Raw genomic sequence first — 24,000 nt, forward strand, 5'->3', positions numbered from 1 at the left:
GGGAGTCTGAGGGTTGAAGAGCTGTGTGGGTGCTGGCTCTCCAGCAGAGAAGGTGCTCTGCAGGTTGGTTGATGTGGCCCCCGGGCAGGCCCAGCCCTTCCTGCTGTGCTGGGCTGGCAGCCATGGAGACAGCCACTCGGGCTGGGCAGGGCAGGGCTGGGCAGGGCTGGGCAGGGCTGCTTGGGAGGGCTGGGGCTCAGCAGGAGGCTGGCTGGAGCTCTCCTCCACTCCCCAGGGTCCCTCCCTTTGCCCCTGCAGTCAGCAGGGTTGGCCTGAGCCCGGCTGGGGATGAGCTCCCGGCGCTTAGCCGCGGCCCCTGCAGCCAAGACCGTGGTGGTGTATCGCAACGGTGACCTCTTCTTCCCCGGGCGGAGGTTTGTGGTCAGCCAGAAGCACTTCCTGACCTTTGAGGGGTTCCTGAACGAGGTGACCAAGAGCATCCAGGCTCCCCTGGCCGTGAGGAAGCTCTACACCCCCCGGCAGGGCCACCGGGTGGCCGGGCTGGAGCAGCTGCAGGACGGCTGTCGGTATGTGGCTGCCGGCTCGGAGCGGTTCCAGAGGCTCGAGTGAGTAGCTGCACCCTGGGGCTCTGGGCTGGGGAAGCTGCTTCGGACGTGGGGAGTGGATTGGGATGTGAAGAGGGGGGAGAGGTAGACTCCCAACTGCTGCTGGCCGTGCTCCAGCTGGCTGGAAACTGCAGCTGCTCCTGGCGAGCTCCTGTGGAAGGGGAGCTGCTCCTGGGCAGATGTTGGGAGGTGCTGCTCTGCCTCCTGGGCACTCCTGTGCTGAGTGGGAGGCTCTGCTGCCCGCTGCCGCGGCCCAGCTGCCTCCCTCCACCAGCAGACACTGCCTGAGGAATGCTTTCTGCTTTCTAGCCCTGCACGAAGTGGAGCTGCCTGGGGGCTGCAGAGCCTTGTCCTGGCCTCCTCTGCCTCTGGAGGAGGTTTGGTTTGGTGAAGCTGGCTCCCTGCTGGGCATTGCTGGGAGGAGCTGCACTAACACCACTCAGCCCCCGGAGCACTGAGCAGGGAGTGGCACAAAGGAATCAGAGCTTGGCAGGAGGGGTCGGGTTGGAAGGGACCTTAGAGCATCCAGCTCCAAGCCCCTGCCATGGGCAGCAGCACCTCCCACCAGCCCAGGCTGCTCAAGGCCTCAGCCAGCCTGGCTCTCAACACTGACAGCCTTGGAGCCTCCACAGCTTCCCTGAGCAACCTGCTCCAGAGCCTCAGCACCCTCATGGGGGAAGAATTTCTTCCCAATGTCTCATCTCAGCCCAGCTTCTTCCAGGCTGAAGCCCTCAGCCCTCATCCTCTCTCTCCTGCCTTGGTGCAAAAGTCTCTCTCCAGTTCTCCTGAAGCCTCCTCCAAATCCTGGGAGAACCTCCTGGGTGTCTGTAGCAGGGGACCTGAAATGGTCTTCATGTGGCTGGGCAGTTCCTCAGTGTAGCAGACTGAGCCCATGGGGTGAGCAACCTGGGGAATCACTTCAGAAGTGGCCCCAAGGGGTGCCCCACGTGTCTGGGGGGGGTTGCACCAGGGCAGAGCAGCTGGGGGGCTGCTGACTGCTCTACACTCAGCTGTGGCACTGGTTGTCCTCTCCTCACAGCTACCTAAGCCATGGAAGGAAGGAGCAACGTGGGAGGAGGAAGAGAGGAGCTCTGCAGGTGAGTCCCTGAGCCAGGAGGTGTGAGGTGCATTGGGGCTGGCACCAGTGAAGCTGAAGCTGAGAAGCTGGCTGGAGAGCAGGCAAAAGTGCCCCAGGGATCAGCAAGACAGGGCAGGGGCTGCTGCTGGGTCCCCTCATCCCCCTTCAGGGTGCTCAGAGGCTCTCTGGCACTTCTGGAATGTGCTCAGCTATGCCAAGAGCTCCTCCAGCCTCGGTGTTGCTGACAACAAACTCCACCTAGCAGCAGCAAGGCTGCAGGCAGGGCAGGCTGTGTCCCCCGGGGCAGGCTGTGTCCCCCGGGGCAGGCTGTGTCCCTCGGGGCCAATGGAGGCCCCAGGGCAGGCAGCTCCTGCTGGAGCCAAGGGAGCAGCCCCAGCAGGCTGTGGGGCAGGCAGGCTGTGGGGCAGGCAGGCTGTGGGGCAGGCAGGCTGTGGGGCAGGGCTGTCACCCTTGCTGTGCTCTGACTCTGTCCCCAGCTCGGTGCTGCAGCTCCCTGGAAGGGGAACCCCTGGCTGGGATGGCAGCAGGATGCCCACTTGCCCTGCACCATACAGTGAGTGCCTCAGTGCTCCTTGGGGGGTCCCTGGGGATGTTTGGGGAGGTTGGAGGAGGGAATGTCTCCAGGGATCCTGGGGATGCTGCCCCCCAGGGACAATTCCCAGCTTTCAGCGGCAGTGTTGGTTGGAAATACTGCCTGGGCCTCTCCCCCTGTGGCTCTTCTCCTTCTCCCCCTGCCCAGCTGCAGGCCCTTGGGGCTCAGACCCTTGGGGCTCAGACCCTTGGGGCTCAGGCCCCTGGGCTCAGGCCCTGCTCTGTGCCTGCTGCAGTGTCTTCCGGAACGGGGATCTGCTGAGCCCTCCTCTCCCCCTGCCTGTCTCCAGGAGCAGCCCTCTGCAGTGGGACATCCTCCTGGCCACCCTGACAGAGAAAACCAGCCTGCAGTGTGGGGCTGTCCACAGGTGGGCATCCAGAGGAGGCACTGCTGGCTGCAGAACACGAGGGGCTGGGAGCAGCCCCGGGGCCCGGGGGCTCAGCCAGCCTCCTCCGGGCTGCTCTGCCAACCTCTTTTGCTTCCCAGCCTCCCCTGCCGTTCAGGCAGGGACAGCCCCCAGGCCTGGGTGCTTTGTGAGGAGGGCTGATGCTGCTGGTGGCCTGGTGAAACAGCAGCAAGCCAAGAGCACAGCAGGGGGTGAAATGGCCTCGGGTTGCAGCAGGGGAGGGTCAGGATGGACATCAGAAGATTCTTCCCTGGAAGGGTTCTCCAGGCCTGGCCCAGGCTGCCCAGGGGGAGGCTGAATCCCCATCCCTGGAGGGGTTCCAAGGAGGCAGAGCTGTGGTGCTGAGGGCCATGGCTTAGCCCCAGGGCTTGGCAGGGTTAGGGAAGGGTTGGACTGGGGGAGCTGCAAGGTCTTTGCCAAGCAGCATGGTTCTGAGAGTCCCCAGGTCAGCTCTTGCCCTTGGCTGTCTCTTCCTCAGGCTCTGCAGGCTGGATGGGACCCAGGTGTGCAGTGGGGAGGAGCTGCTCAGTGGCCATTACTATGTGGCAGTGGGGAATGAGGAGTACAAGAAGCTGCCCTACTGTGAGCTGCTGGTGCCCCAGGGCTCCATCTGCAGGTCCCTGTGGTATGTAGCCTGTGGCCAGGGGCTGTACAGCATCCTCCCCGTGGTGCTCTGCAGCCCCAGTCAGCCTTTCTGCAGCCCTCCTCTGCCTGCCTGCTCCAGGGCCTGGAGTTTTGCTTCATGTGGTGGAAGTTGGGGAACAAAACTGTGCTTCTCAAAGCTTTTGGTGTCAGCCCAGCCCCTGAAACCCTGAGTTCAGCACCACAGGGAGCACAGAGTCACAGAGCTGTCAGGGCTGGAAGGGAGCTCAGGGCTCAGCCAGCTCCAACCCCCTGCCATGGGCAGGGACACCTCACACCACAGCAGGCTGCTCACAGCCACCTCCAGCCTGGCTGCAAACACCTCCAGGGAAGAGGCTTCCACCCCCTCCCTGGGCAGCCTGTGGCAATGCCTCAGCAGGGGGTTGGTTGTTTCCCAGGTGCTCACCAAGCAGTGAGGAGGATCTGCCCCCTCAGGCAGGGCAGTGGGGATGTGACCCTCTGGGGAGTGTGCTCTGCCTCTGCTGAGAGCAAACCCCCCCAGGGGCCTTCTCTTGGGGGGAAAGAGGAGATCCTGTCCCACTTGCAGCCTGGTGCTCAGAGTCTGCTGCTTCTTGTTACAGGGAGCAGCCAAGTTCCAGGCACAAGAAGCACCACAGGGAGGTAGGTGGCTCCATGGCTGTTGTGCAGGAACCCCTCCACACCCAGGGGAAGTGTCCAGAGCTTTCTGTAGCCTCAGGACCAGCCCCCTGAACCCACTGAGCAGCTTCTGCCTTTTCTCCTCCCCACAGAAGGCAGTGCCTGTAAACCCAGAGACCCAGGGAAGGAGAGGCAAGGTGCCCAGCAAGTGAAGGAGGAGGACCAGCCAAGGGTGGATGTCCCCAGTGCCACCCCTCAGGTCTGAGAAATGAGCTGCCCTGCAGGGAGCTGGAAGCCAGCAGTGCTGAGGGCTGTGCACAGCAGAGGCCACCTCCGGGGGTCAGCCCTCCACTGGCAGCCCCTGGGGACACACCCACCAGCAGTTCAGAGCTGAGTTTCCTTGGGCCTCCTTCCCTTTCCTCCCCGAGGTGCTGTCCCTGGGCTCCAGGAAGTGCTGTGCTGCTCTCCAGGCTGTGTCGATGGCAGCGACCAGCAGGGGGAACTTCAGCGCCCAGAGGCCGGGGTGGAACTCGCAGGGCTTTGCACTTCAGCCAGCTCAGGGATTGCCCTCTGGGTGGTGAGCATTTCCCTTTGGGACGTGAGCTGCAGCCTCCCACCTCAGCAAGGCTACCCAAGGCTCCCCTGCCTCGTCCTGAGCTGTGTGCTGCTTCTCCCCTTCCTCCTGCTTCCAGGGAGCTGCAGCATGCCTAGCAGAAGCCAACAGGATTCCCCACAGCCAGGAATTTGTTCCACTTCATGGTCTGATGAAGTGTTTGAGATCCTTTCCTGGCTCTGCAGAGCCTCTCACCCCAAGGCTGCACCCTGCCAGCCAAAACTTGTTAAGCAGAAGTTGCCTGGAGCCAGCTTGAGGCTTGGAGCCTGGCAAGGAACAAACATGGACTGGCTGAACACAGGGAGAGGCCCAAGTTCAACCCCCCCCCACAGCCTCCCCCTTTCTGAAAGAGGGAAATAAAAGAGTTGCTTTGCAGCAGTTGTGTGGGAAATGCCTGCATGATGCTCCCTGTCTGTGCTCTCCTCAGGGCTGAAAGCTTCCACCCAGGCCCTGCAGCAGTGAAGAGCTGAGGTGCCCTGTGCTGGCAGGGACTCAGCTTTGCCTGGGTAGTCTCCTGGGGTTGATCAGAGCTGCAAAGGCAGACAGCTCCTTTGAACTGCTGGGGGATGAGTGAGTGGCTCCTGCCTCCTCAGCTCCATGGGCAGCCTGATGTGTGGCCTCTGCCTCAGAGCCTGGGCTGGCACTTCTCAGTGGGGTGAGAGCTGCTTTCTGGGGGGCACCCCCAGCAGCTTGCCCAGGGGCCAGGGGGGGTTGGAAGCTCTCCAGAAGAGACTCCACAACCCCTCTGGGCAGCCTGCTCCAGGGCTTCAGCTCCCTTACAGCAAAGAAGTTTCTCCTCCCCTTCAGGTGGAACCTCCTGGGTTGCAGTTTGTGTCCACTGCTCTCTGTCCTGTCCCTGGAGACCACTGAAGAAATCCCAGCCCCATCCTCTTGTTCCCAACCTTCAGCTCTTGCTGGGCACTGCTCAGATCCCCTCTGGGGCTGCCCTTCCCCAGGCTCAACACCCCCAGGGCTCTCAGCCTTTCCTCCTCACAGAGCTGCTCCAAGCCCCTCAGCACCTTTGGAGCCTCTGCTGGACTCTGCAGCAGTTCCCTGTCCCTCTTGAAGTGGGGGGCCCAGAACTGGACACAACACTGCAGCTGTTAGCAGCACTCTAAGCTGTTCCCCACACTCTGTGTGTCTGCTTCTGCTACCTTGTCTCAGGACAAGCCCTGAGCAGCAGGAGCTGCTCTGTCAACCCTCTGTGCCTCTGAGGGAGGCTTCCTCTTTCCCTCCCTCATGTTTCTGATGAATTCCAAGGCTAACAGAGATTTTCTCCTCCTGTGCCCTGTGGTATTTTGGCCTGATGATTCCACTGAGAACTGCTGTGCTCCCCTGGGGCCAGGCCAGGCTGCACTGCTGCTGCCTGGCAGATGAGAGGCCCTCTGCAAGGCTCCAGCAGAGTAAAGCCAAGTGGGAACCCAGTGGCAGCAGCATGACCTGGCCCCCTGCAGCTGAGGAAGCCACTGTCATGTGCTTGGCCAGAAAAAGGAGCAGCTCCTGAACAGATCCCTTCTGCAAACCACTCAGTCCCACAAGTTCCCTCTGCAGCCTTTATTAACCCTTTCCTTTAATCCCTCCAGTGCTGAGCAAGGCAACTTCACCAGCCCTGCCCTGAGGCACCCCCAGGCAAAGAAGTCCTTAACTCAAGATGTGCAGCAGGATCTCCTGGCACCACTCCCTCTCCCACCCTGCTGCTCAGGGAAGTCACTCCATGGTTTCTTTGGACATCCAGGGGTCAGAGGAGAGTTTTCCACTGAGCTGAAGGGTTTGCTGCTGAGCCAGAACCCACAGGGGTTACCTTGGAGCAGGTTCATCCTCCCTCTGCTTTTCACCACCTCCCCTTCATGAGGCAGCTGCACAGAGGGTGACTCCCAGGACAGTGAGCAGCATCCCTGCCACAGCTCCTGCAGGAAGGAACAGGGAGGCCTTGGGAGCTTGCACCACTCAGGCCTGTGAACTCTTAGCTTAGGGGAGCCAGTTCTGTCTCCAGATTTACAAACCCCAGGCTCTGTCACTTCCTTCTCAGCTTCTGCAGCAAGAATGACTTAACCACTTCAAGCCCTCCTGAGGGTGTTTGGTGGCTTCAGGAGACAATGGGAGCAAACAGGTTGAGTGGGACTTACTTTTACCACCAATGTCCTCTCCCAGAATCTTCCCTGTCACCAGTGTGACTATCAAGGCCAAGGAGTTACAGAGTGGCACAGCCAGGGACAGATCTGAAATGGAAGAGTTCAAACCCAACCAGGTTCAAGTGGATGATGCTGCACAGATCCTAAGATGCTTCTTTTGGCAGTGGGGACTACAAGCCAGCTGCTTGATGCTTTAACTGAGCACCCAACAGCACTGAGCATCCCCAAATCCCAGCCACCCCACCCCATGAAAGCAGGGAGAACCAACCTGCAGAGGCCAAGGTGAGGTAGAAGAGGAGAGATCCACCTTGATTGAGCAGAAAAGGCAGCATGTACTGTGGGAAGAGCACCACAGGCCTGTCAGGGGCTTGCACACAACAGACTGAAGGAGTTGGGGCTGTTCAGTCTGGAGGAGAGAAGGCTCTGAGGTGACCTCATTGTGGCCTTCCAGTATCTGAAGGGGGCCTACAGGAAGGCTGGGGAAGGACTTCTCAGGATCTCAGGGAGTGCTAGGACTAGGGGGAATGGAATGAAGCTGGAGGTGGGGAGATTCAGGCTGGAGGGGAGGAGGAAGTTCTTCCCCATGAGAGTGGTGAAGCCCTGGAATGGGTTGTCCAGGGAGGTGGTTGGGGCCCTGTCCCTGGAGGTGTTTAAGGCCAGGCTGGATGAGGCTCTGGCCAGGCTGATCTAGTGTGGGGTGTCCCTGCCCATGGCAGGGGGGTTGGGACTGGCTGATCCTTGTGGTCCCTTCCAACCCTGACTGATACTATGAGACTAACCCCACCAGCATCCCCTGCAAGCAGGCAGCCAAGGAGCCCAGACCTGCTCCTGCTGTGCTGTGTCTGGCAGGGGAAATGCAGCACAGTTGGTGACTCCACTGCCAGTCAGAAGCTGCTCTCTGTCTTAGCTCCCTGGTCTGCAGAAGGCAGGCTGTGATTATTTCATACCAGGCAGGAGGGTTAATGACCTGCTGCCTACAAAAGGGCTCTCGGTTCTGCACAGCAAGAGCAGGGCTGTGGGCAAGTGAGTGCAGTGTTGCTGAGGGAGGGCAAGAACAGAGAGATGACAAATGGAGCATTTAACACTTCAAAAGGATCAGGTCCAGAAGTGAACAGGAACGACCCCAAGAGAACAAAGAATGCTAGCTGGAATGTTTTAGCAGCTCAAAAAGTAGTGGACAGTTAGAAATGACCCAAAGGCACTCAGACCCCCTCCCACCCTCTGGGCCAGGCCCCCGGGCCGGGTCGCACCTTGTAGTTGAGGCCCAGGAAGCGAATCTCGGCCAGCAGCTGCCGCAGGCGGCCCTGGCGCCGCACCTCCTCCAGCCCCGCCGCGCCCGTCCGCAGGAAGGGGCCGGTGCTGCCCCACAGCACGGCCGCCAGCACCAGCGCCGCCGCCTCGCCTGCGGCACAGCGCGGCCTCAGAGCCGGCCCCGGGGCAGGGCCTGCCTGGGCTCTGCCATCGCACAGAGCCCGGCCCGCTGCCCCCCCCCCGCGCCCCCCGGGGACAGCCTTCCGCAGCCCGGCTCACCGCTGCTGCCCATCGCCAGCGGCCCCGCTCTGGGCCTGCTGCTGCAGCCCCCCCGGGGGGTCCCTTGCGGGGCCCTGCCTGGGGTCACTCTCTCAAGCAAAGGACCTCGGCCAGCCGAGCCCGTCACCACATCCTCCGCACAGGCAGGCTCAGCCTGTGGCCGTGTGCCCCTCTCAGGGAAGCGCCCACAGGGCTCCGTACCACGGCTCTGTTCTCCCCCTAGGGCTCCACCCCAGGGCCCCGTTCCTCTGCTCAGGGCAAGCCTCACAAGGGTGCAGCCCCCGGCCCCATCCTCCTGCTCAGGGAAAAGCCCCGCGGGGGTCCAGGCCTCGATCGTCTCCTCCCCTCAAGGAAGGCTTCAGCGGGTGCAGACCGCAGCCCTGTTCCCTCCCCCAGGGCCCAGCCTGCCGCCCCCCTCCCCATCAAGGAAGCCCTCACAGGGCTCCCGTCGGTGACTACTTCCCTTTCCGAAAGGGAAAAAGCCCAAAGCGTTCGCCGCCCAGGACAGCCCTCTCCCCTCTCCCCTCTCCCCATTCCCCTCTCCCCATTCCCCTCTCCCCATTCCCCTCTCCCCATTCCCCTCTCCCCATTCCCCTCTCCCCATTCCCCTCTCCCCTCTCCCCATTCCCCTCTCCCCATTCCCCTCTCCCCTCTCCCCATTCCCCTCTCCCCTCTCCCCATTCCCCTCTCCCCATTCCCCTCTCCCCTCTCCCCATTCCCCTCTCCCCTCTCCCCTCTCCCCTCTCCCCCCAGCGCCGCCGGAAGCTCACCCGCGGGCGCCATAGTGACGGTGACGCACTTCCGGCCGTGACCCGGAAGCGCTCTCCCGGGACGCTCTCGCCTGCAGCGCGGCCGCCATGGTGAGAGCGCGGCCGGGAGCGGGCTGGGGGCACGGGTGGGTGCTCGGGTGTTGCAGGGTCCCCGGGTCGGGCTTCTGGGCTGGGAGGGGGTTGGGGGGCTAGGGGGGCGCGTCCCAGCCCAGCAGCCCCGACCCGGCGGCTGAGGCAGCGCTTGGCCCGAGGCATTGAGCGGCGTCTCCCGCCCTGTAGAAGCCGATCCTGCTGCAAGGCCATGAGCGCTCCATCACGCAGATCAAGTACAACCGAGAGGGAGACCTGCTCTTCACCGTGGCCAAGGATCCCGTGAGTGCTGCCCCTTCCCCTACCCCCGGCTTGCAAACCGAGCCCCCCCGGCGCAGTCGGCCGGCTCGGCAGCAGGCTCCTTAGTTAACCCGGCGGCTGAGCGGGGCGCTGGGTTGTTTTCTTCTGCTAGATTGTCAACGTTTGGTATTCGGTGAACGGAGAGAGGCTCGGCACCTACAATGGCCACACGGGAGCCGTGTGGTGCGTGGATGCAGACTGTATCCTTTGATGCTGGAAACCTGTTTGTCCTGTGCTGGGAGCTGGCGGCTCCCAGCTGCTGCTCTGCTGCCTCTCGGGCAGGAGCGCGGGGGTGATGCAGAGTGTTTAACTCTTCTGCTGGCTTTCCTTTTCTCAGTGTCTTGGCTGTTTCTCTTCCTGGGCTGTTGCTTGGAATAGCATCTCCAGCCTTGCCCTGCCTGCTATCACTTGTCCATCATTCCTTTTGCTGGGGTGGCCCTGGGGAGGTGTCCAAGTTTGCCTCCAATGTGGCAGCTGGCAACAGAGACAAGAATAGGCACAAGCTGTGTTAATGCCAAGTCTGGGTCCTATTCCTTAACGTTTCAAGAGGTGGGCTGTGGGGTCTGTAATGGGAGCACCTGGATTCTGTGCCTGTGGTGCTGGTCCTGAAGTGAATGCTGCTGAGCTCTGTGTAATGCAGCTTCTTAATCTTGTGTGTCAGTATTCTCTGGGTCTCTAGGCAGCAGCTTTTAGGGGCTGAGAACATGCTGAATGTCTTGGGGGCTCCAAAAAGGGCATGGAAATGTTAGAGAGGGTGCAGAGGAGAACACAAAGATGATTGTAGGGCTGGAGCCCCCAGTACAAGAAGAGCATGGAAATGTTAGAGAGGGTGCAGAGGAGAACACAAAGATGATTAGAGGGCTGGAACACCTCTGCTGTGAGGGCAGCCTGAGAGAGTTGTTCAGTCTGGAGAAGGACCTAAGGAGACCTCAGAGTGGCCTCCCAAGCTTTGAAGGGGACTCCAGGAGGGCTGGAGAGGAGCTTTTTACAAAGGCAGGGAGTGACAGGATGAGAGGTGATGGCTTCAGACTGGAAGAAGCTGGACTGAGAGGAGACATTAGGAGGCAATTCTTCCCCAGGAGGTTGGTGAGGCTCTGGAACAGGTTGCCCAGAGAAGCTGCAAGCCTGGAATTGTTGAAAGCCAGGTTAGATGGGGCCTTGAGCAAGCTGGGCTGGTAGGAGGTGTCCCTGCTCATGGCAGGGGGCTGGGAGCAGCTGATGTTTAAGGTCTTAGCCAAGCCAGTCTGTGACTCCATGGTTCCCTAACTGCTGGCCAGGGGACACTCGCCACGTGCTCACCGGCTCTGCAGACAACAGCTGCCGGCTCTGGGACTGTGAAACAGGTGAGACTCTGCCCACTCAGCTCTGAGTCACAGCTCTGTGCTGCTCTGAAGTCTGTGGCAGCATGAGGTGCTTGTTCCTCCCCTGAGAGAGGTCTGACTCCAAACTCAAGGCTGCTGGAGTTTGTGTGTGCCTGGGTTTGAGTGAACCCTTAGCGAATTCATTCCCTTCCCCGCTGAGTGGTGAAAATGTGGTCACCAAGCCTGCTCAGCAGCTCCACCCCATGCAGCTCTCACTCATCAGCTCTCCCCCTCCTGTGTGACCTGCTCTAGGTGATCCTGCTTTGGCAGGGGGGTTGGACTGGATGATCTCCTTGGGTCCTTTCCAACCCCTGACATCCTGTGACCTCTCGAGGTCCTTTCCAGCCCCTAAGGTTCTGCGGTCCCTGCTGCTGAGCTGCTGGGCTTCACTGGCCTCCCAGTGCCATCCCTGGGGGTGGTGACACTTTGTGGTGTGTGCTCAGGGAAGCAGCTTGCCCTGGTGAAGACCAGCTCAGCAGTCAGGACGTGTGGCTTTGACTTTGGAGGGAACATCATCATGTTCTCCACGGACAAGCAGATGGGATACCAGTGCTTCGTCAGCTTCTTCGACCTGCGGGACCCCAGCCAGATCGGTGAGGAGCCCAGGCAGGGCCTGCCCCAGGGAGTAAAGGGAAGTGTTGATGGCCAGAGCTGGTGCCACTGTGTCTGTCTGCCTGTCCCCTTCCTTCCTTCCTGCAGAGAACAACGAGCCTTACATGAAAATCCCCTGCAGTGACTCCAAAATCACCAGCGCCGTCTGGGGCCCCCTGGGAGAGTTCATCATCGCCGGACACGAGAGTGGGGAGCTGAACCAGTTCAGTGCCAAGGTCAGGCTGAGGGGGACCAGCTCCCTTGGACAGCAGTGCCTGGGGGAGGACTTCAGCATCCCCATGGGACAGAAAGGAGGGTTCTGGCTCCAGCCAGCAGCCTGGTGGAAGGACAAGGCTGATGCAGCAGCAGCTGCCCTGCTGCTGACAGCCACACCTGAAGGGGTTTTTGGTTGGGGTTGGGGACTGGGAGGGACCTCTGGAGGTATCCAGTCCAACCCCCCTGCTCCAGCAAGGGGACCCACAGCAGCTTGCCCAGGATCACAATGTCCCAGTGGGTTTGGAAGCTCTCCACAGAAGAAGACTCCACAACCTCTCTGGCAGCCTGCTCCAGGCCTCCAGCAGCCTCACAACAAAGAAGTTTTTTTTCTCATGGGTTCCAATTTGTATTTGCTGCCACTTGTCCTGTCCCTGGGCACCACTGACAAGAGCCTGGCCCCATCCTCTTGCCCCCCAGCCCTAAGCTCTTGCTGAGCAGTGCTCAGATCCCATTTCAGGCTGCTCTTCTCCAGGCTCCACACCCCCAGGGCTCTCAGCCTTTCCTCCTCACAGAGATGCTTCAGGCCCCTCAGCATCTTCATAGCCCTCGTTGGACTCTCCATCTTTTGAAGTGGGGAGCCCAGAACTGGACACAACACTCCAGATGTGGCCTGAGGCAGAGTAGAGGTGGAGGAGAGCCTCCCTTGACCTGCTGGCCACACTCTTCTTCCTTCCCCCCACATGGGAGCATTTTTGTTGTGAGGTTGTGTGTGGGCCTCCTTCCCTTGCCAGCACTGAAGCTGCCTTCTCTGCCCTTCAGTCAGGGGAGCAGCTTTCAAACATCAAGGAGCACACCAAGCAAATCAATGACATTCAGACCTCCAGGGACATGACCATGTTCATCACAGCTTCCAAAGACAACACAGCCAAGGTGAGGCCTCCTGTTGGGCAGAAAGGCAGTGAGCTGCTGCTGGCCTGCAAGACCTCTGCTCAGAGCTGTGGCTGTCACAGAGCTCTGCCCCTTAGAAAGTGGAGTAAATGGAAAGGCAAAACTCAGTGAGAAAGGGGAGGTGCCACCACATGAGATCATTGGCCAGGCATGGAAAACAGCACCTCCAGAGACAGCTCTCTGCAGCTGGCTACTTCCAGCAGGTGCTGGGGGTGAGAGTTACCAAAACCTGGGGATTCAGGGTGGGGGTTTGGTGCTTGTGAGTGACTGCAGAGTGAACACCTGCCCAGATGAGGCCCAGCAGCCAGGCTGGAGGGAGCTAAGTGGGGCTGCCAGCTGCCTGGCAGATGATCTCTGCCTTTTGCCTTCTCCTGCCAGCTGTTTGACTGCACCACTCTGGAGCACCTGAAGACCTTCAGGACGGAGCGGCCGGTCAACTCTGCTGCCCTCTCCCCCATCTTTGATCATGTAAGGATGAGTTTGCTCACTCTGAGGGCCTCACTGGGACTCCTGGAAGGCAGAGTGTCAGCAGCACAGCCTAAAACTCATGGCTGTGGGGTGGGGCTGGGCACCTTTGCCATGGTATGGTGCAGGGAGCAGAGCTTTGTGTCCTCTGGTCACCAAATGAGGGTGGCTGGGAGGCGGGAGCTTCTCGGGGGCTGGAGTCAGGAGTTTGGGGGCTCAGAGGAGGCTTCCCCAAGGCTCAGCTCACTCTTCAGCAGCACTGAGGGGTTGTGGCTTCTCTCCATTGCAGGTTGTGCTTGGTGGTGGGCAGGAGGCCATGGATGTGACCACGACCTCCACCAGGATTGGCAAATTTGAGGCCAGGTTGGTGCTTTTCCTCTGGCAGGGCTGAGTGCTCCCCAGGAGGACTCCCAGCAGCCCAGGGGTGCTGTTCCCAGAGCATCCTGCTCCTGCCACTGTCAGAGGAGTCATTAAACCTGCAGAACATGTTTGAGAACATGTTTGTGTCCTTAACCATGCTCTGGACTTGTGCTCATTTAGATCTTCCTTCTCCCAGGTTCTTCCACTTGGCTTTTGAAGAAGAGTTTGGCAGAGTCAAAGGTCACTTCGGGCCCATCAACAGTGTTGCTTTTCACCCTGATGGGAAGAGGTGAGGATCTCTGGGGGGCTTGCAGCATGCCCCAGCCCACCCAAACCCAGCTTTTGGCTGGGGGGTGGCTGAGCTCCTGGGCTCTCAGCCCTGGGGACAGACCCAGCACCTTCCCTCACTCCCCTCTCCCAGCCAGGCCAGGGGGGTTCCCTTCCACGCCGCTGCACCTTTTGTCTGCATCCTTCATACTTTTCTTGGGCTTGGGACTCCTTGGTTGGTTTCTGGAGGGGGGTTGTGAGAGCAGCCTTCACCACTCTGTGATGTAAACAGTGAGCTGCTGCCAGCACCTCTGACTTTCCCCTTCTCTCTCCTCCCCTGCAGCTACAGCAGTGGGGGTGAGGATGGCTACGTCCGCATCCATTACTTCGACCCCCAGTACTTCGAGTTTGAGTTTGAGGCTTGAGGACTTCTTCTCTGCCCTCCTTCAACCCACTGCCCACTCCAGCAGCTCCTGCACAGAACTGAGGCCTGAAGTTGGTCTGCTCAGCAGGAGCCAAGGGGAAGCTGTTGGCAATGAACTTGGGGTTTTTTTTCAGGGGGGTTGCTGGAGGTGGGGAGCTAAAACCCAAGCAGCTCCAAAGGGCAGGGCTGGCTGTCATGGGGGGAGGGGAGGTGAAGGAGAGGGAAGGGAGCTGGCTTGGCTGCCTGCCCTTGGCCAGGCTGGCTTCCTGCTGGGCATATTTATACAGCAGGGGAGAGAAAAAAAAGTCATCAGGAAGTAAATAAAAGCCTTTTGTAAACAGAAGGAGGAGAATCTCTGTGGGGTTGGGGTTTGGGACGGGAACCACAGCACCCTGAGCACTTCTGCCTGCCTTCCCCCCACCCAAGGGTGGGCAGCAGAGAGGTTCCTCCTGGCTCTCTGCCCACCTCAGGGTGAGGAGGTGAGGTTCCAGCTGGGGTCTAACCCTGAGGTGTGAAGAGGCTGGAGGTGCAGCAGGCAGCCCCTGGCTGGCCAGCTGCAGGCACACTGCCCCTGCTGCTGCTGCTGCTGTGTTTGTTTGCTGGCCTGACCCTCAGCCAACTTTCCTCACAGAAGAGTTATTTCCTGCACCAGGCTGCTTGTGTTGCAAATCCTCCTCCTGCCAGCCCTCTGTCTGTCTAAAGGGGTGGTTTGGATCCCTTTCTAACCCTGAAACTAGGTTCAAGGGCAGATTTCCCAAGCTGCCTCCCAGCCTGGACCAACTGAGGCAACGCTTGGAGCCAACAACTGTACTGTGAGGGTGAAAGAGCTCTGGAGCAGGCTGCCCAAAGGGCTTGTGGAGTTTTCTTCCTTAAGAGACTTTCAAGACCCATCTGGATGTGTTCCTCTGTGACCTGCTCTAGGTGGTCCTGCTTTGGCAGTGATGATCTCCAGAAGCCCCTTCCAACCCCTACCATTCTATGGCCTTTGTGGAGAGGGTGTTGCAGCTTTCCTCTGGCCTTCCACTTCACTTTTGCTGTGCTGCCAGTGTCCAGCAGCCAGGCAAGGGCAGCAGGAGCTGCTGGGGATTGATCCTTCTGGGCACATCCACCTTCTACCCTCCTGCCCTTCCCTGCTGTGAAACCTCACTGGTGAAGGAGTGAGGCCACTCCTGCCCCTGTGTATGAGCAGAACAGCAGGTGTGGGCTGTCAGAGGGAGGACTTTACTGAAAGAAGCTCAGTCTGTGCAGCCCAGAGGCTGTGAAAGGCTCTGTCCCAACTGCCCAGAGCCATCCTCTGGGCTCTGTGGGGCCTGTGTCCTGCACAGTGCTCCCCACAGGCAGTCAGAGTGTCCCCCTGGCCTGGGGACCAAAGTGCCCACACTGCTCTTCATCTTTCGTTCTCCACCCGGGCAGTGGGGTCAGAGAGGGACTGGCTCAGCCTGCTCCCTCTGCTCTCCTTGGCAGGGGCCTTGTTGCTCTCCACTAAGTGCTGGATCTCTGCCCAGGCCTCATCCAGGTACTGGGATGAACGAAGCCAGCGGAGGAATAAACCTAGGAGAGAAGAGGTTGGGGTCACTGCTCCACAGCTGCCTGAAAGGAGGCTGGAGGGAGGCTGGGGTTGGCCTCTTCTACCAAGTGACTAAGGACAGGACAAGAGGAAATGGCCTCAAGTTGCAGCAGGGGAGGTTTAGGTTGGCTGTCAGGAAGACAGAGTGGTCAGGCACTGGACCAGGCTGCCCAGGGAGGTGCTGGAGTCACCATCCCTGGAGGTGTCCAAAAATCAAGCAGCTGTGGCACTTCAGGACAGGGAGGTGTAGGACAAAGGGTGATGGGGACAAGTTACTGCTGGGGAGATTCTGACTGGAATCCAGCAGACAATTTCCCCCCCATGAGAACAGGCAGAGATTGGAGTCCTCTCCCAAGGGAAGCAGGGGAGTCTCCTCCACTGGACAGCTTCAAGACTCAGCTTGGCAGAGCCTTGTCACCTAGAGAGGTGGGAGCAGATGATCCTTGGGGTCCCTTCCCACCTGGCATTCTAGGACTGACTCTCTGGTAGAACCTGATGCTCTTAGAGGTCTTTTCCAACCTCAATGACTCTCTGATTTCAGCTGTGCTGTAGCTCTGTTAGGGAGGAGCAGAGCAGCTTTTCCCTCACACAGCCCAACCTGCAGCTGCAGAGGGGGTTGAGAGCACTGCACACAGCTTACCCTGCCAGAGCTGGATGCTCTGGGGCTCGACTGAGGGCCAGATGACCAGGGGGTTGTGTGTGTAGAGAGGGTTCAGGTACTTCTTCTTCTCCCCAGGCTGGTTCAGCCAGGCCCAGAGGGAGTGAGTGCTCTCCTTCACTTTGCACAGGCACCTGTGGAAGAGTCAAGACCTGCTTCAGTCCCTGCTAGAGCCTGGTGCAACCCACGCTCTGACCAGGAGGACTCTGGTTCAGCCCCTGGCTCCAGGGCACGGTGGTGACCTTGGCATTGCTCCTAGGGCACAGAGCTGTCCCCAGCTCCCCCCCCACTCACCTCTCCTTCTCGTTGTTGCAGAGGAAGGTGCCATAAGCAGAGGCATAGGCACTCTCGAAGAGGGTGAGGAGCAGCTGCTCGCTGAACTCCAGGGAGCAGGGGAACTGCCGGCTCAGCTGCCACACGCAGTCGAGGAAGAGGAGGAAGAGCGGAGCCTCCTGCTTCAGCCGGGCGTGGGAGTAGGCAGAGCGGGCACAGCGCAGGTGGAAGGGGTGGCCAGCCTGTGGGGCCCCCGAGGGGCAGTGATGGGGGTGAAGGGGAGCAGGGAGGTGCCCAGCTGGGCTGGCATCATAGAATCACAGAACTGTCAGGGCTGGAAGGGAGCTCAAGGCTCAGCCAGCTCCAACCCCCCTGCCATGGCCAGGGACACCTCACACCACAGCAGGTTGCTCACAGCCACATCCAGCCTGGCTGCAAACACCTCCGGGCAGGAGGCTTCCACCACCTCCCTGGGCAGCCTGTGCCAGGCTCTCACCACCCTCATGGGGAACAACTTCTTCCTCACAGCCAATCTGAATCTCCCCATTTCTATTTCTGTTCCACACCCCCCCAGTCCTGTCACTCCCTGACACCCTCAAAAGTCCCTCCCCAGCTTTCTTGGAGCCCCCTGCAGATCCTGGAAGGCCACAATGAGGTCTCCTCGGAGTCTTCTCCAGACTGAACAACCCCAACTCCCTCAGTATCTCCTCATAGGAGTGGAGCTCCAGCCCTCTAATTATCAACCCAGGGGGACTGCTTGGTCTCACCTTAATCCACTCCCTCTCCAGCAGCCCCTGGAAGCCCAGCAGCGTGCGGCAGGACGGGTCCAGGATCACCTGTGCCAGCGCTGTCACCAGCAGGGTGGTGTCTGTGCCCTCTGCCCCATGCACCAGCACGTTGGCATTCTCCCTGCGGGCAAGGGCAGAGCTGTGCTGGTGAGACTGAGGTTTGTGTCACACTGAGGGGTTTGAGAGGGGCAAAACGGGGTCCACGGGGCAGGAATCCCCTCCCCCCCCGCACTGGTACCTGTCCAGGCACTGTGCAGCCAGACAGGCTGTGCTCAGGGCTGCTTTGACGTGGCTCAGCCAGCGGCAGCTCTCCAGCCGGCTCAGCCAGCGGTCCATGGTGATGGAGCTGTCACTGCAGGCTTCCACCAGCTTGATAAAGCTCTCCTGCAGTGGGCGGCCTCTGAGAGGGGAGGAAAGTGCTGTTGGGGGCTCAGTGAATCTTTTGGGGAGGGTTTGGAGTCCCCAAGACATTGGCAGGACAGCGTGAGGAGAGCGCCAGGTCTCAGCGCAGCTCCCTCACCTCTCCAGGGGTCTGTGCAGCCTCCTCCACTGCGGGTAGAAGGATTTGGGCTCCGTGCCTCCCCCTGTCATCCGAGCCTGCTTGGCAGCCTGGGCTGACCTCGTGTCGATGATGAAGCCCTGTTCCCCCTCATCCAGGACCGTCCCCAGCAGCAGCTCGTCCTCACGGCACCGCCTTCGGTTGGGGCCGGTCAGGGGCTGGCTGCTGCGGAGCATCGCCTGCAGGGGCGGGGAGGGAGGGTGAGCAGCCACAGCTGGGGGGCACCAGGGGATCCCCACAGGATGGGGGCGGGAGGCGCTCTGAGCAGTGGTGGGAAAGGGGCAGGCTGGGGAGAAGGACTCACGGTGCCGTTTTTGGGGTGGTAATAGCTGAGGACAGGGAATCGCCCTCCCTGCCGGAACCGGGCAGCCCTCCGCAGGGTGTCGTCGCCCACCGCTGCCGGCACGATCAGGGTGCCAGGGTAGGTAGGGCAGGTGGTGAAATCCTGGTTCACGTCGCTCAGCCTCCACTGGCTCGTCTAGAGGAGATGTGGCGTGGGGAGAGGGCTGCCTCGGGTGCCCTCCTGGCAGCACCACCCCCAGCCTGCAGCTTGGCATGGCCGGGGAGGGGGGTGGGGTGGTGGGAAGTCCTTTTTCCCCCTCCAGCCCAGGTGAGTCGCTCACCTGAGAGACAATCTGCTGGAAGTACTGCTCGAGGGGGTGAAGGTGCCAGCCCTCCTCGAGCTTCAGGCTCTGGGGTCTGTAGAAGAAGGGGTACATCATCATCACCGAGTCCACCGAGGAGAGGGCCTGGAGAGGAGCAAAGGTCGAGCTGGTCACGGGTGGGGGAGTGCAGAGCAGAGCACAGAGGTGGCTGAGAAAGTCCCCACCACATCCCCCCCTTAGAATGGTCAGGGTTGGAAGGGGCCTCAAGGATCATCCAGTCCCAACCCCCCTGCCACGGGCAGGGACACCTCACCCTACATGAAGTTGCTCAGAGCCACATCCAGCCTGGCCTTCAAAACCCCCAGGGATGAGGCTCTGCAAATCCTGTCCCAGCAAGGGCTGTGGGCAGGCACTGGCTCTACCAGCCCTGTGGACAGCTTGTGCCAGCTGGGAGCTGAGTGTTTACCCACGTTAATGCCAGACCCAGAGCAAACACCGCGGGCAGCCACTTTCTCCTGCCAACCCTTCACACCCCGGCAGGGCTCGGGCAGCCTCACCTCGATGGAGCTGGCAATGTTGAGGCATTCCTCCATGCCAGGGATCTCCAGCTGCAGCACCTTCAGGTCTTTGCACCGGAGTGTGATGGTGCCAGAGGAACCGGACAGCCTGGGCAAGGCAGGAGGGAGGTCAGGGCTGGCTGCACGCAGACAGACAGACAGACAACAGCCCTGAAGTGTCCTCTCCCCACCCCTGGGGAGAGCTGAGTGGGGTGAAACAAGAGGGCTGTGCCACTGGGGGTGCCACATGGCTGGCTCTCCTCTGGCACTGGTGGCACACCTGTCTGAGGAGGGGAGTTCCACCATCTCCCTGCCCTGCCTGGGCCCCGGTGGGTGCCGCAGCGCTGGGTGGGTTGCCAGAGCTGAGAGAGTGCGAAGAGGCAAACCTGGTGTCTCCTGGGGAGCCGTTAGTCCGGGGGGGCTGGTACCAGCCTAAATTCTGCACTCTGAGGCACGGAGGAGAAGAGGAGGTCAATGCCCGGTGCCGAGAGCGTCCCCCGGTGTGGGCCAGGGGGAAGAGGAGGGATGAGGCTCAGCCGGCAGCGCCGTGGGGTGGCCGTGCCCTGGCGTGGGCAGCAGGAGAGCAGCAGGCAGCCTCCTGCAGCTAAGTCAGGGGCGATGCTGCTAGAAGGGGCCGCGTGGGGCTGGCCGTGGGGACGGACTCACCTCTTCTCCACGGCGTCCACGTTGCGGATGAGCAGCCAGAGCTCCACGGTGCCAGGCTGGCTGTCCCCCCCCGGGCGGGAGGAGAGGAGCAGGTGGTGGCTGGTGATGCACAGAGTGCCCTTCACCGCGGGCAGCCCCGCACACGACAGCAGCACGTTCTCCACCGTCGCCGTCTTGATCAGCTCGGAGAACTCCATGGCGGTGCTGAAGGCCACCGGGCTCCGGTGCGCCCCGGTTCTGCCGGGCACGGGGACCCGCGGCTGCCGCAGGGCTGGAAGGAGAAAGGGGAAATCCTGCAGCGAGCACAGCCCAGCCTGGAAACCCCTTCTTCCCTCTGCGTCACGCTGGGCCCCATCGCCTCACCCCCCCTGCCTGTTTACATTGTCACCTACAGCACATTTGGGCTTCCTCTCCACACCACGAGTGTGACATTCCCTCCCCTGGCGACCCTGCCCTGCCCCGCGGGGAAACTGAGGCAAGGGGCAGAGTGGGGAGGGCTCAGCTGGCTCCAGGCTCCCCAGCGGCCCCCAGACCCCAAGCCGGGGGAAGATTTTTGGCGGCTGGTGACAACGCAACTGCTGCCTTGCAGGGCGCAGCTCTGGGTCCTTTCCTGCCCAGTGCTGTGCCAGCCACTGCCAGACGCCGGGCACCAGCCTGGCCCTGACCCCCATGAGCTCTGCCTGGGCGCAAAGCTACCACCCCCAGGGCCTGAGGATGGGGCAAAAGCTGCTGCCAAGTGCCCTGGGTGAGGAGGAGGAGGGTGAGTGGTGGCAGTGCTGCTTGCCCGGCCACCCCTGTGAGCTTACCTGCTCTGGCTGGGGGCTGGTGGGGACCTCGGGGTGCAAGTGGAGGCCCTTGGAGTGTAAGTGGTGACCTCGGGGTGCAAGTGGAGGCCCTTGGGGTGCAAGTAAGGGACTGTGGGGTGCAAGCAGGGCAAGCTCACAATGCAAGCAGGGATCTTGGGGTGCAAGCAGGGAACCTTGAGGCAGAAGCGAGAATCTCAGGGTGCAAGCAGAAGACTGTGGGGTACAGCAGGGATCCCAGGGAGCAAGCAGGGAACATCAGAGTGCAGAGGGAACGGCTGGGCATAAGTAGAGCACCTCGGGGTGCAAGCGCAGAAGCTCAAACTGCTAGCAGGGATCTAGAGGTGCAAGCAGGGATCCAGGGGTGCAAGCAGGGCAGCTCAGGTGCCAGGCAGGGAGCCGGGCGATGCCCCGTACAGCTCTGCCATGCCGGTGGCTCAGCGCAGAGCTCCGAGCCCGGCGGATGTCGGCTTTAAGGTGGCCCGGCCCCGAGGCAGGGGAGAGGGGACAGCCATCGGATCCTGACTCCGTTCCACCTTAAGGGCCCGGCCGGGGTGCGGGACCCTGGCTGCCCCCAGCACCTCGCCCTGTCCTCCCCCCACCCCGAGCGGGTTCTTTTTTTTTCTCCTTCCTGGGGCTTTTTTTGGCCACCCCCCGGGTGCGGGAAGGGCATAAATCATCCTTGCCAGTGTGTCCCAGTGAAGGCTTCCTCCCGGGGAACTGGGAGTCTCCTCCCAGCCGGAGACAACAATGCTAAAAAAGAAATGAAAAGGGGAAAAAAAATAACCAGGCCGACAAACACAACACCCAGAGCGTCACCAAACAACGAAACAGATCCTTCCTTTGCGTTCCTCGGGATAAGGAAAGTCCCTGCCCCTTGGAAGTGTCCTCTGTGCCCCCAAGGACAGCCTTTATTGTTCGGGGGGGGTCAATAAATAGCCAGGACGTGGGTGCAGCTGGTGGGAGTTGCTGCTCTGAGTGCTCTTCATTAGGGTGCTCCTCACCCTGGGGGTGCAGAGGGCTCTGCTTGGAAGGGAGAAGGGAGAAGGGAGAAGGGAGAAGGGAGAAGGGAGAAGGGAGAAGGGAGAAGGGAGAAGGGAGAAGGGAGAAGGGAGAAGGGAGAAGGGAGAAGGGAGAAGGGAGAAGGGAGAAGGGAGAAGGGAGAAGGGAGAAGGGAGAAGGGAGTCTCCCAAGGGTCTGGGGTGGGACTCAGGTGGGTGCCATCATGGCCTTCAGCCAGCTGAAGTTCAAGGAGCTGGGTGAGGAGGAGCCCAGCTGGGAGGAGGAGAGCATGGACAGCGTGAAGGCTTTGACGGCCAAGCTGAAGCTCCAGACACGGAGACCTTCCTACCTGGAGTGGGAGGCTCGGGTGCGGGGCCAGCCCTGGCGCAACCGGACCTCTGGGGGGGCACCGGGGGCAGAGCTGGCATCTGAGCGCCCCAAGGATGAGCAGGATGGAGGGGTCTGTGGTTTTGCCACTATGGAGGCAGCTCTGGAGTGGCTCAGGATGGAGCTGGTGAGTAGCTGCTGGTGGGATGGGGACAATGAGGGGTGGGTGAGGGGTGAGCCCCAAGGGGAGTTGGGGCCAGGAGGCTTCTCTGTGCAGAGGGGACGCTTGCAGCCTGACCTCATGGATGTGCCAGGGCCAGGAAGCCCCAGCCCCAGCGCTGAGCTTTGCTCCTTTGCCCAGTGTGGCTGGTGTAAGTGAGTGTCTGCAGGGCACATGAGGCTCTGTGGTGCCCAGCTCTGCCCATGTCCCCTCCACAGCCCCGGAGGTCGCAGCTCTGCTCGGGTTTGTGTTTGCCACCCCTTCCTGCCTGCTGTGCTGGTGGCAGGGCTGTGGCATTGCCGTGGTGGTGGACCTCAGTGGTGTGGCACAACTGTGGTGGCTTTCCTGGGGTGACCTAGGCTGTGGGTGCAAACCCACGAGTGTCTGAGCTGACCCTGGGCTGTGAGGCAGGCATAGACCCTGTGCTGGCCCCAGGTCTGTGTGTGTAGGCTCTGTGCTGGCCCCAGGTCTGTGTGTGTAGGCTCTGTGCTGGCCCCAGGGCTGCATGTGTAGACCCTGTGCTGATGCCAGGGCTGCATGTGCCCGTGGTCCCTGGTGGGTTTGTGCCCTGGCCAAGCCCCAGCCCTGCTGCCGCAGCGCCCCCACTGCCCAGGCAGGTGACCCAGGGGCTGGCTCCCCCTCTTGCCCTGATGCCCATCTCGCCTTGCAGCGGGAGATGCAGGCCCTGGACCAGCGCCTGGCACAGCAGCTGATGCGCCTGCGGGCACAGCTGCACCGGCTGAAGGTGGAGCAAGCCTGCCACCAGCACAAGGAGATGCTGGACGACGCCACCTTCGGCCTGGAGGGCTGCGAGGAAGACTCCGACCTGCTCTGCAACATCCCTCCCAAGGCTGCCTTCCTGCTCTCCATGCCCCTCAAGCACATCGGTGTCACCCGCATGAACATCAACTCCCGGCGCTTCTCCCTCTGCTGAGCCCGCCTGGCAGCCTGCTGGGCACCCCTGGCTGCCTCTGGACCCGGCAGGGCTCGAGGAGCCCTCCCAAGACGCCCTGGGGAACTGCTGAGCTCCTTCAGGGCAGGCAGCGCTGAGCCACGGTGCTGCCAGCCCTGCTCCAGGGCACTGCCACGCTGTAGTGGCATGGGAAATGCCAGCATCCCCAGCGGGCACAGAGCATCTGGGGACACCCAGTGCCCCCTCCATAAGGATGGTGGGGGTCAAGCACAGTGGAAAATGAGGGGAGCAGCCCTTTGAGGAGGAATAAAAGGAAGTGAAGGGGAGAGCTGATGCTCATTCCTCTTTTTTTTGGTGGCATGTAGCTGGGCACCCACCTGTGCCCCCAGATGCTGCTCCTGGGGGGTGGCAGAGGGGACCATGCTCACATCCCCCCTTTCCCAGCTGCCCCCCAGGGCTCTGCCTCGTAGGGTGGGTGGATCCTCACCGGTTTCTGCTGCAGGATGGTGCTGTGCCATAGGGATGGTGTCTCTGCTTTGGGGACCTTGTTGCCAACCTTTGCCTGGGTGCCCCTGGCAGCAGGTGGGTGCTCAGGGCTGCACCACCCCAGGAAGTGTTTGTCACCCCACAGGCTGTGAGTGGAGAGGCTGTTTCTTGAGGCTCCAGGCTGGGAAGTGCTGGGGGCCACGCTCAGGGCTTGGCAGCCTCCGTGCCCGCATCCTGTCCCCATCATCTCTGACCCCCCTGCAGCAGTGTGCTGGGAGCAGGGGGGGATCCTGGGAGCAGTGCCAGCCTGGGCTGATAACACTGCCTTCCCCAGAGGGGGTTGGGTTTGGCCTTTTCTCTTCCCCCAGTAACACCAAACCCTTTTACAAAGCCCCTCCAGGATGTGACATTCACAGAACCCTTCTGGCCAGCAGTGCTGGGGAAGCCGTGAGGTGACCTGGAGGAGCTGTGGGGTGACCCGGGGATAATCCTGGGCACTGCTTCTCCTTCCCAGAGTAGCAGCAGGACACAGGGAGAGGCTGCAGCACACCCCAGGGGCCCAGCTGCCCCTTGCTTGGGGCACACATGGCTTTGGCAAGCACGATGG

General features: G+C 61.2%; 5 protein-coding genes across 11 annotated transcripts; 3 read left to right on the forward strand and 2 right to left on the reverse strand.

Moving 5' to 3' along the window:
- Nucleotides 1–213: 213 nt before the first annotated feature.
- Nucleotides 214–6,063, forward strand: DCDC2B (doublecortin domain containing 2B). Of its 4 annotated transcripts, none has more exons than XM_068159254.1 (7): nt 214–566; nt 1,606–1,663; nt 2,142–2,218; nt 2,493–2,624; nt 3,142–3,288; nt 3,887–3,926; nt 4,055–6,063. In XM_068159254.1, exons 1-7 carry the CDS (start codon nt 289–291, stop codon nt 4,112–4,114), a joined length of 792 nt encoding a protein of 263 aa, XP_068015355.1. In that variant the 5' UTR covers nt 214–288; the 3' UTR covers nt 4,115–6,063. The 4 variants fall into 4 exon arrangements, with proteins under 4 accessions (XP_068015355.1, XP_068015356.1, XP_068015358.1 ...); XM_068159255.1 differs by having other exon boundaries at nt 2,547–2,624; XM_068159257.1 differs by lacking the exon at nt 3,142–3,288.
- On the reverse strand, nt 6,055–8,968 carry TMEM234 (transmembrane protein 234). 2 transcript variants are annotated; one of them, XM_068159260.1, is made up of 5 exons: nt 8,948–8,968; nt 7,898–8,049; nt 6,916–6,982; nt 6,642–6,734; nt 6,055–6,422 (listed from the first exon to the last, which is right to left on the reverse strand). In XM_068159260.1, exons 1-5 carry the CDS (start codon nt 8,958–8,960, stop codon nt 6,361–6,363), a joined length of 387 nt encoding a protein of 128 aa, XP_068015361.1. In that variant the 5' UTR covers nt 8,961–8,968; the 3' UTR covers nt 6,055–6,360. The 2 variants fall into 2 exon arrangements, with proteins under 2 accessions (XP_068015361.1, XP_068015360.1); XM_068159259.1 differs by lacking the exon at nt 8,948–8,968 and adding an exon at nt 8,178–8,693.
- Nucleotides 8,969–8,989: 21 nt separating this feature from the next.
- On the forward strand, nt 8,990–14,312 carry EIF3I (eukaryotic translation initiation factor 3 subunit I). The gene is made up of 11 exons (XM_068159264.1): nt 8,990–9,037; nt 9,227–9,319; nt 9,450–9,537; nt 10,615–10,680; nt 11,142–11,291; nt 11,398–11,525; nt 12,325–12,435; nt 12,832–12,921; nt 13,208–13,281; nt 13,475–13,567; nt 13,889–14,312. The coding sequence occupies exons 1-11, from the start codon at nt 9,035–9,037 to the stop codon at nt 13,968–13,970; spliced, it is 978 nt and encodes a 325-aa protein (XP_068015365.1). The 5' UTR covers nt 8,990–9,034; the 3' UTR covers nt 13,971–14,312.
- Nucleotides 14,313–15,169: 857 nt separating this feature from the next.
- On the reverse strand, nt 15,170–20,046 carry LOC137451618 (myotubularin-related protein 9-like). 3 transcript variants are annotated; one of them, XM_068159261.1, is made up of 12 exons: nt 20,035–20,046; nt 19,643–19,913; nt 19,363–19,422; nt 18,977–19,085; nt 18,438–18,563; nt 18,119–18,292; nt 17,776–17,993; nt 17,494–17,655; nt 17,235–17,376; nt 16,489–16,709; nt 16,177–16,328; nt 15,170–15,520 (listed from the first exon to the last, which is right to left on the reverse strand). In XM_068159261.1, the coding sequence occupies exons 1-12, from the start codon at nt 20,039–20,041 to the stop codon at nt 15,357–15,359; spliced, it is 1,806 nt and encodes a 601-aa protein (XP_068015362.1). In that variant the 5' UTR covers nt 20,042–20,046; the 3' UTR covers nt 15,170–15,356. The 3 variants fall into 3 exon arrangements, with proteins under 3 accessions (XP_068015362.1, XP_068015363.1, XP_068015364.1); XM_068159262.1 differs by lacking the exon at nt 19,363–19,422; XM_068159263.1 differs by lacking the exons at nt 19,643–19,913; nt 20,035–20,046 and having other exon boundaries at nt 19,257–19,559.
- Nucleotides 20,047–21,139: 1,093 nt separating this feature from the next.
- Nucleotides 21,140–23,252, forward strand: FAM167B (family with sequence similarity 167 member B). The gene is made up of 2 exons (XM_068159271.1): nt 21,140–21,961; nt 22,665–23,252. The coding sequence occupies exons 1-2, from the start codon at nt 21,671–21,673 to the stop codon at nt 22,926–22,928; spliced, it is 555 nt and encodes a 184-aa protein (XP_068015372.1). The 5' UTR covers nt 21,140–21,670; the 3' UTR covers nt 22,929–23,252.
- The last annotated feature ends 748 nt before the right edge of the window (nt 23,253–24,000 follow it).

The sequence above is a fragment of the Melanerpes formicivorus genome, unplaced genomic scaffold, assembly GCF_026170545.1.
Source record: "Melanerpes formicivorus ecotype bairdi unplaced genomic scaffold, bMelFor1.0.p_v2 SCAF_45, whole genome shotgun sequence".
NCBI lineage: Eukaryota > Metazoa > Chordata > Aves > Piciformes > Picidae > Melanerpes > Melanerpes formicivorus.